This window comes from Nannobrachium achirus (assembly GCF_963921795.1).
Source record: "Nannobrachium achirus genome assembly, chromosome: 12".
Taxonomy (NCBI): domain Eukaryota; kingdom Metazoa; phylum Chordata; class Actinopteri; order Myctophiformes; family Myctophidae; genus Nannobrachium; species Nannobrachium achirus.
The window spans coordinates 58524034-58534985 of record NC_137832.1 but is presented as its reverse complement, the minus strand read 5'-3'; the positions used below and the strand labels follow the sequence as shown (position 1 = coordinate 58534985).

The following is a 10952-nucleotide window of genomic DNA, read 5'->3' as shown; positions in this document are numbered from 1 at the left end:
TCCAAATGTAGAAGATCCTTTGAAAATAGCGGATCTACAAGCTCACAACGCGTCGCTACAAAGAAACTAGTAACTACGTTTTTTTTTTAGTTTTTTACAATTATATAATTGTAGTGGTAGTAGTAGTAATCACTTGAGTACATGTACTTAGTTACTTTACACCACTGCATGGTGGAATTCCCACACATCCAAACACGTGTCATTAGCGTCACTCTTTCACTTGAGTACTACTACTGTTGGCTCAGCCCCTCCCAACCAGACAGGGCGAGTCTGTGGCTGCCCTTATTTGGGCAAGACGACTTCCTTTGGCAATTCCTGAACTCATGCTTCCTGTGTATGAACACTTAGTGGATAGGGAGGTTCTCTGTGTCACGTTGCTGCAGGGGCGTCGTTCGGGGCATCAGGGGGCGGCAATGGGCAATGGGCATGCACCCCCTAGTGCAGGGGTCTTCAACAGGGGGTCTGGGACCCCTAGGGGGTCCTCAGAGTTACTACACGGGGGCCGCCAAATCTTTGTGTGATAGGATAATTCTTTTGAATGAACAACTTGAACCCTCACATCCCTATTCTGGGGAGAACTTTAGCCAAAAATATCAGATCTACAAGTATCAATGCCTCGCGCTGCGAGGCGTTGAGAGCTTGTAGATCTGCTATTTTTAGCAAATACGTTTGGTGTAGAGGTAAAAGAAAAAGATCAGACCAAATACAGACCTACGTAAGTATCAACGTGTTAAATGTCTGAAAAGAAAAGAAAAAACACATTAACATACTGATGACATTGCTGTCAAACAAGTAGGTCAGGAGTGGCTTATTGTCGGTATCAGCCGGTAACACACGGGAGTCTGTCCCCCTTACAATGTGCTAGACCCTTGGGAGATGGACTGCTGAGGTGGAGCGCCACACCTACCATCAGCACCCAGTACTTGCCACACGACTTGCCAAACCGTGCTACTCATACGCTGAGTTGGCGGTGCCCGGAATCGAACCCATGACCTGGCGGTACAAAGGCGAGAGCTCTACTGACTGAGCTACCTGGGCACTGTCAAACAAGTTGATGAAAATCTGCAAAACAATTGTATACAATATGTAGTGGGGGTCCCTGCTTTTTCTCCCTCTCAGCTAAGGGGTCCTTGGCCTGAAAACGTTGAAGACCCCTGCCCTAGTGTTCACATTTAACCTCAAATTCAGGAGTGTCCAAAGTGCGGCCTGGGGAGTCCTGACCCACACGTTGAGAACCACTGCTGTTCTGTACTGTACTACTGTATGTGCTGGCGAGTGAGCAGATTAAGCTTACTTGCCTATGGTTTCAACATTTGCCTGCTTTGGATTTTGGATTCACCATTAGTTCAGTGAATGCAATAGCTCACTATATTGGATGTGTGTGCCTGTGTTGAACTGCCTGCCTGCTTTTGATCGTTACTTGTTGCTGGACTTCGCATTTCTGCTTTTTTACCATGCTGGAACAATGATCAGTCCAAACCACACCATGTCACACTAAACCAAAAACCACCTTACACCAAACCACACCTAACCAAACCACATTACACCTAAGACCTAACCCACTGCAGCACACTAAAACCACGCTACCCTAAACCAATTCCACATTCACACCACATTAATTGTTGTGGTATGCGGTCAAGCTTAGTCTTGGCTCAGGGAGGAGGACGCCCCTGCCATGCAGAGTCCCGCCGGAGCCTTGAGGGAAGGAGAGATGGAGAGAGCGATGCCACTGGCTCACAGATGGTGCAGGGGCGAGTTCCTGTAAAGGTGGGCCAGTTGCGATACCCTTATCGTATTTTGCATAATATATATACAGTATATGTTGTGTGGTCTACAAGGTCACTGAGCTCATCGCATTAACTTAATGTTATTATGGCTATATGTCTCTAATTGATTGATTCTGTTTGATTTTAGACTGAGGTTTGACTGGTATTGATAATTGTTTGGCCCTCATGTTGTAACACATCAACAGATCCATCTAAAAAATATATTGTGTAAAATAGCATGCAGATGCCATAGCACCCCAACTGACTGCGGAAAGTTTCCACTGGAATTCAAGCAACTCTGACTTCAGAAGGTTGACATTTCTCTATAATAAATCCTTGTTTTGAGTGGTCTTGTGTAAATAATATTTTACACACCAATCATAGGTATATTATTACATACATCTGCTGTGCTGCTGTTTCTGTCCAAACATACAGGCCTATACTATGTACCGACCCTGTGGAAAGCAATAAAACTATGAATCTCAAATAAATATGTTACAGCAGACATGCTTCAGTGATATTGGGCATATTAGAGTTTTATTTTAAAGAAATGGTCCATCTTATTGAACTCTCAGACCCGGGGAAAAACCCCAGTTGTTTGTCTGCTGCTGTGAGGAATTTCCATATTTATGGAAGTGAAACCAATGAACAGGAGCAGCAGGCGTTAGTTGTCACAGCGCCATGCACTTTCACTGACAGCCTGGGGGGGAGATCACGTGATTTCTTATCAGACAGTGTAAGGGGGGGGGGGGGGGGTCTCTGCTGTGGCATTGCTCTTTATAATGTAGTGGTTCCCAACCTGTGGGTCGGGACCCCCAGGGCGGGTTCCCAAATAATTTTGGGGGGTCGCCAGATGATTAACTTATTGTGCAACATTGTTTCCTCACTCAACAGTAAACAAACCAACATAACGTGTAAGTGTATATAGAGGGTAACTGCACATTTTAAGGACTGTTTCAGGACTTTTTAGTTAATACCTCTAAAATGACAAATTAAACATTGGCCAAATTGTCAAATATCAGAGGCAGAAATTGTGAAAAAAGCCGATCTACATGCTCACAACGCCTCGCGTTGCGAGGCGTTGTGAGCATGTAGATCTGCAATTTTCACAATAGAACCGTGTTATACAAAATGTAATGCCTCAACTCGTGCTCGTCAGGGTTCAAATATGATTATTTTGGCCTGAAAAGTTTGAGAACCACTATTATACTGTGTCTAAATGCTTGAAATGGCATGTATACACATTACAATATAAGAGTTAACCCCCCATTTATATAGGATGACATTTGAGTGCAAGAGATACAGTCAGACAAGTATTGTTAAATCCTGATAAGATAACACGTGACTTTGAAATAATGCTCCTTGGTCTAACAGCGATTAGCTCTTCCCTCACTTTACAGCATGCTTGTTCAAACATGAGCCAGAGCGATTCTTCCTCAGCAGAGTGATTCTAGGAAAGTGAAAGCAAAAGAGGAATGAGCTGTGGATGTCCAGTGACGCAAGGTTGGACTGGACGGCAGCCAAGAGGGGGAGTGTATGGGGGCGGCGGGGGCTTCTTTGAAGTTTGAGCATAAATATGAGAGTTCTCCTCCATTCATCACAGAATCAACAGAGGAAACCAGCAGAAAGAACACTTGAAGAAGCTTCTTCTCTCCATCATGTCCATCATCGTGAAATCAGCTGCCGTCACCATTCTCATCGGCCTGCTTGCTCTTCATGTAGAAGGTAATGTTGATTTTACACTACATTTACACTACATTCTTGCACATCAAGTTGCCTTGCCTAATACCAGCCACAGTTATGGTTAGATTGAATTGGAAATCATGGATTTAGAAATTCTGTCATACATTTGTTAAAGTATTAGATTTTTACTGTGCCATATTTCTAATATCCTGTGTTTCTCTGGTGGTTTAATTCTGGGGTTATTTATTTGCTTTAATTTGACTGCTGATGCAGTTTGTCAACAGTGGTTTTAAAACACAGTTTTAATATCTCATTATTATATGCATGCCACTGTCATACTAACAGTGTATTTGTGCCTTCATTCAACAGGTCAACATGGCAACAGACTTTCCTGCAAATGTTTAGGTAAAGCAATCGACCAGATGAACCCAAAACTCATCCGAGGATTCTGGGTGTATGAAGCCAGTGCCTCATGTCCTCGCAGGGAGATTGTGTAAGTACCAATGTTGTAAACACTATGCAAGTCATATGATCAATGCTGTTCATTTTACACACTGTTCTCTATCACCTGTCACTAATGTTATTTCATCTATCTCCAGTGTGGAAACTGCAAAGGGCAAGAGATGCTTGAATCCAGAGTCAAGATTGGGAAACTTCATCTACAAGAAACACCAAAAGTAAGATCAACATCAACATTAAACTGACTGAAATGCACTAAAAGAATATCAGTGTTGGGAAAAGTACTCAAATGTTTTACTTAGGTAGAAGCATCAATACTGCAATATAGAAATACTCTGTTACAAGTAAAAGTCAGGAATTCAATATGTACAAAAGTATTGTATCAAAATGTACTTAACATACCAAAATTAAAAGGACTCATTATGCAGAATATGTCCCATTTCAAAATTTGTATAAGAATCTTTAGAAAATAGCAGAACTAAAAGCTCATAATGCATTGCAACACATTGTGTGCTTGTAGAACATCTATTTTCAAATGGCCGAAATGTATAGGATTGTAAGCGGTTAATGTATGTTTTGTAATAATAATAAATATCTAAAAAGTAATCTGTAACTACAGTTTTCATATAATTGTAGTGAAGTAAAAGCGCAATATTTGCCTCTGATATGTAGTGGAGTGGAAGTAAAAGTATTGGAAAATACTCCAGTAAAGCCTCAACACAAGTACAGTACTTAAGTGAATGTACTTAGTTACTTTACACAACTGAAGAATATTATAAACCAATATGGGAATTAATATTTACTCAGACAAAACAATACTCCAAGACTGATGTTGTTGTTTTTTCTTTCTTTCTTTCTTTTCTTTCAGGAATGAAATTAAAACTGAGGTGAAACCAACGCCACCTTCCACCACCTCTACTACGCTAACCTCAACATCCTCTGTCCCTGTGACATCATCACCTGTCCACATGACATCATCCTCTGTCCACATGACCTCATCCCCGGACCTCATGACCTCAACCACCCTGTGAGTTCTGCTGTGACGAAGAGGAAATGAAGAACAACATGGCAGAACCTTGACCATAAACACTGTGATGAAGATGATGAACAATATGACCATAAACACTGTGATGAAGATGATGAACAATATGACCATGAACACTGTGATGAAGATGATGAACAATATGGCCATGAACACTGTGATGAAGATGACCAACATTGTGACACTGCAGGGAAAGTCTTTACTTGAGTAAACAGAAGCTCCAGACTTTCTTTAATGTCAAAGTAAACAAGTTGGGCTGTTATTATTTATGTCAATATTAAACTGTCTCTCAATGACCTGTAAATATATGTAGATAAGATGTGTTTTGTTACTATGTATTATTTTTATATAATAAGCACATATGATATTTGACTTACTGTACTTTGACTAATTGTTTAACAATAAATCAAACTATACACTATTACCACTCCTACTTTTCTTTACATCCTGGGAAAGAGTAGATTATCTACTCCAGACTAAAGTCCGCCCTGGGGACCAATCATGGCAGGACAACAGGGTTAATATGGCCAGTATACAGTAGTAGTGTGGAATTCATTCACTGCAGTTGTATTTTTGAAATGAACCCATTTAGACCTGGAATTATTTTATACTTTAGCTATTGAAAAATAGCAGATATACAAGCTCATAGTGCGGCACCGAGTGCCACGCTGCAAGATTGTAGATCTGCTATTTTTGAAAAATCATGAAAATCTTTGCAAATCTTTGAAGTGAACATTTGTAACTCAAATATTTGCTTCTGGGGGGTCCCTGGCTGATACATAATACCGTATTTTGAGACGGGGATTGGCGTCCAAATACATATAATTCTAGGGGTCTGTCACGGGCCAGCCGTGCCCGTCCCCTACCTTATATATATATATATACTCTATGATATACACACACAACTGACTGCTTCCTATAATATGCAAGTAGTCCTACTAATGGTTTTAAACTTGGTGTATTAAACTGTATAGTATGCACTGATTTTTTGTTAATTGTCTCTCCTGTATGGCTGGTGGCAATCCTTGTTTAATAGGAAGGTGCCAAGTGTTGAAGAGGAGAGGGGTGTCACTATGCTTTATGTGTTTGTACTTTAACGGTCATTCATTTGAAGTTCACCCAAGTGCTTAATTGTAACGCATCATTGAGTATGTTTAGGTTACTCTTAGCTGTGGGTTAGTTATGGAAGTATTATATGGAAGTATTGTTACTAATGGGCTGTGTCCTGGACTCCTGTGGTATGATCCACTCCCTATTTAAAAGGAGGCTGCAGGGACAGACAGGTTGGTTGAAGGTGGGAAGGAACACAGAAACATCCCTGAGGGAGAGCTGTGATCAGGGTTTATCCTGAAGAGAGCTTTTATCCAGATGGGAATTGTTTTATTAGTGTTTGCCTTAGTATTTATTTATTTACCATATTTTTGACCGTTATGTTTTTTGACCTGCAAGCACTTTAAAGCTGCATTGCATTGACTGTGTTTGGGAGAAATAAAAACCCTAAAAGACCATCTTGGACTGTTCTTGGAGCCTTGGCCACTCGGGCAACTTTACTGGGTGCTTGACATGAAGGTTTGAGAACCCCTGCAGCAGATATAGCAGATAGCAGATATCCAAGCTCACAGCACGGCACCAAGTGCCTCGCTGCGAGCTTGTAGATCTGCTATTTCTGAAAAATAGTGAACATTTGTGCAAGTCTTTGAATATTTTTGACCTGATAACATTTTTGAAAAACGCATGTTTCTACATCAGTGGTTCTCAACATTTTTCATGTCAAGGAAGGACCCTTAGAATTATATATTTGGCCTAAATATTATGTATCAGAAGCAAATATTTGAGTTACAAATGTTATTAAAAAAAGATATATTCAATATCAAAAATATATAGTCAAAGATTTTCACATTTTCATGATTTTTCAAAAACAGATAACAAGGTCAGACTAAAAAGGTCCTTTGTCCATCAGTCGACTTTAAGGCTTAATCAGGAGTTTGGCCATAGGTAGGCTTAGCGGTGGACATTGCTCTTGTCTGTATTATCCATACTAGTCCTTACCCGTTCAAAGATATGAGCTCTGAAATGATGTGCAGTGTGTGGGTTATGGGATGTGCACTGTGCACACAGTATATGAGGGATGGAAAGTAACTTTAACAGGTGCTTGCAATATGTAGGAGCATCAATGTAAGAAACTAGAAGTTGGGGCCCTTCGGGCCGCAAAAGTCTAGAGTTCAGGCCGCTGCGCGGCCCTCACCGCCATGTTGCGGCAGTGTGGTGTGTGTAATGGCCAAATATGTTTTTTTTGAGAAAAAAAACATTTTGAGAAAAAAAAATTAAAAATTTTGAGAAAAGAATTTTTTTTGAGAATTTTTTTTTTTTAAATTTTTGAGAAAAATATTTTTTTTGAGAAAAAAAAATGTTTGAGAAAAAAAAAATGGGAAAAAAAAAGTTGATGCGATGACGTGGTGTATACGGATGTTACTGAGATTGAGGTGAAAGAGAAAAGTGGAAAGTTGTGAGCTAACTATTAGCTATTTTTGTGTGTGTGTGTGTGTGTGTGTGTGTGTGTGTTCTGGCTACGCCCCCCTCGGTTGAAATTGGATCCGCCGGTCCCATAGCTGGGAATACGAGCCAATGGACGGCGGTCACCATGGCAACGGGGGGCCAATGATAGAGTTATGGGCGGTATTCCTTACGTTCTACCAACACCGTATGCTCTGCCTATGAGTTGAAGTCGATGTAAAGGGGGCGTGAATGGGCTTGGAAGTGGGATGCGGCTCTTAGAGGAATGTATATATAAGATACCCGTTTTGTTTAATGGCTACAGAGATACTGTGTACCGAACTGCATGATTTTTGGACAAAATCTGTAAACAGGGCCAGACAACAGACCCCCCCCCGCCCGCCCGCCCGCCCGCACACACACACACACACACACACACACACACACACACACACACACACACACACACACACACACACACACACACACACACACACACACAGAGCTGGTTAAACATGTTGCCTCATGCTAGATGCAGAATAGATATGCCTCAAGCTAGATGCAGAATAGATATAGATACACCATAAAAATGCTAATATACAGCATATGATTTGTGAAAGTGACAAACGGGCTTCACAGTTATGTTAGGTGTGTTCATATGCTAATGGTGATGCGATTTCAGATCAATTGCTCCAGCCACTGAGGAGAAACGCTGTGACAGACACTCACTCAGACAGACAGACAGACAGACAGACAGACAGACAGACAGACAGACAGACAGACAGACAGACAGACAGACAGACATTTGGAAAATTATATGTTTGATGTATGTAAACCTGTCTTGTTTTTGTCCCCTTGTGTCAAATTTTTGTATATATGTTTAGCATACATGGCTGCTGTGTCGCAAGACAAATTTCAGTGTGAACTGACAATAAAGTACTATATCATATCATATATCATATCATATCATATCATATCATATCAGATCATATCAGATCAGATCTACAGGCTAGATAATCTATACTTTCCCAGGATGTAATGAAAAGTAGGAGTGGTAATAGTGTATAGTTTGGTTTATTGTTCAACAATCAAAGTACAGTAAGTAAAATATCATATTTTGATTATTAAATAGGAAATACATAGTAACAGCATAAGTACAACTTATTTACATTTACTATTTACAGGTCATTGAGAGGCAGTTCTATAACGACATAAATAATTTTGTACAGCCCAACGTGTTTACTTTGACATTAAAGAAAGTCCGGAGCTATATACTGTTTACTCATGTAAAGACTTTCCCTGCAGTGTCACAGTGTTGGTCATCTTCATCACAGTGTTCATGGTCATATTGTTCATCATCTTCATCACAGTGTTTATGGTCATATTATTCATCTTCATCACAGTGTTTATGGTCATATTGTTCATCATCTTCATCACAGTGTTAATGGTCAAGGTTCTGCCATGTTGTTCTTCATTTCCTTTTCATCACAGCAGAACTCACAGGGTGGTTGAGGTCATGTGGACAGGTGATGATGTCACAGGGACAGGTGATGATGTCACAGGGACAGAGGATGTTGAGGTCAGCGTAGTAGAGGTGGTGGAGAAAGGTGGCGTTGGTTTCACCTAAGGTTTAATTTAATTCCTGAAAGAAAAGAAAGAAAGAAAGAAAAACACACATCAGTCTTGGAGTATTGTTTCGTCTTAATCAGGAGTAAATATTGATTTCCATATTGGTTTATAATATTCTTCAGTTGTGTAAAGTAACACAAGTACTGTACTTAAGTATAGTTTTGAGATACTTTTACTTTACTGGAGTATTTTCCAATACTTTTACTTCTACTCCATACATATCAGAGGCAAATATTGTACTTTTACTCCACTACAATTATATGAAAATATTAGTTACAAATTACTTTGTAGATTTCGATTATTATTACAAAACACACAACCACTTCAATCCTTTACATTTCAGCCATTTAAAAATAGCAGATCTACCAGCTCACTATGCGTTGCTAACCAAAAAATACATTTGAAATTTTGAAATGGGATATTCTGCATAATGAGTACTTTTAATTTTGCTACATCAAGTACATTTTGATGATTGTAACAGAGTGGTTTCTATATTGCAGTATTGATACTTTTACTTAAGTAAAACATTTGAGTACTTTTCCCAACACTGATATTCTTTTAGAGCATTTCAGTCCGTTTAATGTTGATGTTGGTGTTGATCTTACTTGTTTTGGTGTTTCTTGTAGATAAAGTTTCCCAATCTTGACTCTGGATTCAAGCATTTCTTGCCCTTTGCTGTTTCCACACTGGAGATGGATGAAATAACATTAGTGACAGGTGATAGAGAACAGTGTGTAAAATGAACAGGCATCGATCATATGACTTGCATAGTGTTTACAACATTGTTACTTACATAATCTCTCTGCGAGGACACAAGGCACTGGCTTCATACACCTGGAACCCTTTGATGAGTTTTGGGTTCATCTGGTCGATTCCTTTACCTAAACATTGGCAGGAACGTTTGTTGCCATGTTGACCTGTTGAATGAAGGGACAAGACTGTTAGTATGATAGTGGCATGCAAATATAATTAGATATTACAACTGTGTTTAAAAAACACTGTTAACAAATTGCATCAGCAGTCACATTAAAGCAAATAAATAACCCCAGAATTTAACCAACAGAGCAACACAGGATATTAGAAATTAGTAATTACACAGTAAGAATCTAATACTATAACAAATGTATGACAGAATTGCTAAATCCATGATTTCCAATTCAATCTAACCATAACTGTGGCTGGTATTATGCAACAATTGATGTGCAACAATGTAGTGTAAAAGCAACATTACCTTCTACATGAAGAGCAAGCAGGCAGATGAGAAAGGTGACGACAGCGGATTTCATGATGATGGACATGATGGAGAGAAGAAGCTTCTTCAAGTGCTTTGCTGGTTACTTCTGTTGAGTCTGTGATGAATGGAGGAGAGCTCTCATATTTATGTCAGAGACGCCCCCGCCACCCCCATACACTCCCCCCTCTTGGCTGCAGTCCAGGCCTGCGTCACCGGACATCTGCAACTCCTCATTACATTCTTCTATTGGTTTCACTTTCCTAGAATCACTCTGCTGAGGAAGAATCGCTCTGTTCTCTGTTGGCTCGTGTTTGAACAAGCATGCTGTGCAAGCGAGGGAAGTGCAAATCACTGCCAGACCAATTAAGGAGCTTTATTTCAAAGTCACATATCAGGATTTAACTATACTTGTCTGACTGTAGACCTATCTATTGCACTCAAATGTCATCCTGAATGGGGGGTTAACTAACTCTTATATTGTAACATCATTCAGGCTGCAATCCCCAAAATAATCATATTTTAACTGGGAACCCCCCAACCCTGACAAGGAGTTGAGGCATTACGTTTTGTATAACACGGTTCTAATGTGAAAATAGCAGATCTAGAGCATGTAGATCGGTTATTTTCACAATTTCTGCCTCTAATA

General features: G+C 39.9%; 2 protein-coding genes across 2 annotated transcripts; one reads left to right on the top strand and one right to left on the bottom strand.

The window, feature by feature from the left end:
- Positions 1 to 3382: 3382 nt before the first annotated feature.
- Positions 3383 to 5244, top strand: LOC308295135 (C-X-C motif chemokine 11-1-like). The gene is made up of 4 exons (XM_080738120.1): positions 3383 to 3491; positions 3819 to 3942; positions 4049 to 4126; positions 4777 to 5244. The coding sequence occupies exons 1-4, from the start codon at positions 3425 to 3427 to the stop codon at positions 4937 to 4939; spliced, it is 432 nt and encodes a 143-aa protein (XP_080594246.1). The 5' UTR covers positions 3383 to 3424; the 3' UTR covers positions 4940 to 5244.
- A 3398-nt stretch (positions 5245 to 8642) lies between these two features.
- Positions 8643 to 10399, bottom strand: LOC308296227 (C-X-C motif chemokine 11-1-like). The gene is made up of 4 exons (XM_080739410.1): positions 10304 to 10399; positions 9866 to 9989; positions 9678 to 9758; positions 8643 to 9085 (listed from the first exon to the last, which is right to left on the bottom strand). The coding sequence occupies exons 1-4, from the start codon at positions 10368 to 10370 to the stop codon at positions 9079 to 9081; spliced, it is 279 nt and encodes a 92-aa protein (XP_080595536.1). The 5' UTR covers positions 10371 to 10399; the 3' UTR covers positions 8643 to 9078.
- Positions 10400 to 10952: the final 553 nt, after the last annotated feature.

Coding starts and splice junctions, on each gene's coding strand:
- LOC308295135 (XM_080738120.1), top strand. CDS start 3,425: ATGTCCATCATCGTGAAATCAGCTGCCGTCACCATTCTCATCGGCCTG. Junction 3,492..3,818: donor GCTTGCTCTTCATGTAGAAG/GTAATGTTGATT, acceptor TTCATTCAACAG/GTCAACATGGCAACAGACTT. Junction 4,127..4,776: donor ATCTACAAGAAACACCAAAA/GTAAGATCAACA, acceptor CTTTTCTTTCAG/GAATGAAATTAAAACTGAGG.
- LOC308296227 (XM_080739410.1), bottom strand. CDS start 10,370: ATGTCCATCATCATGAAATCCGCTGTCGTCACCTTTCTCATCTGCCTG. Junction 9,990..10,303: donor GCTTGCTCTTCATGTAGAAG/GTAATGTTGCTT, acceptor TTCATTCAACAG/GTCAACATGGCAACAAACGT. Junction 9,759..9,865: donor TGTCCTCGCAGAGAGATTAT/GTAAGTAACAAT, acceptor ATCCATCTCCAG/TGTGGAAACAGCAAAGGGCA.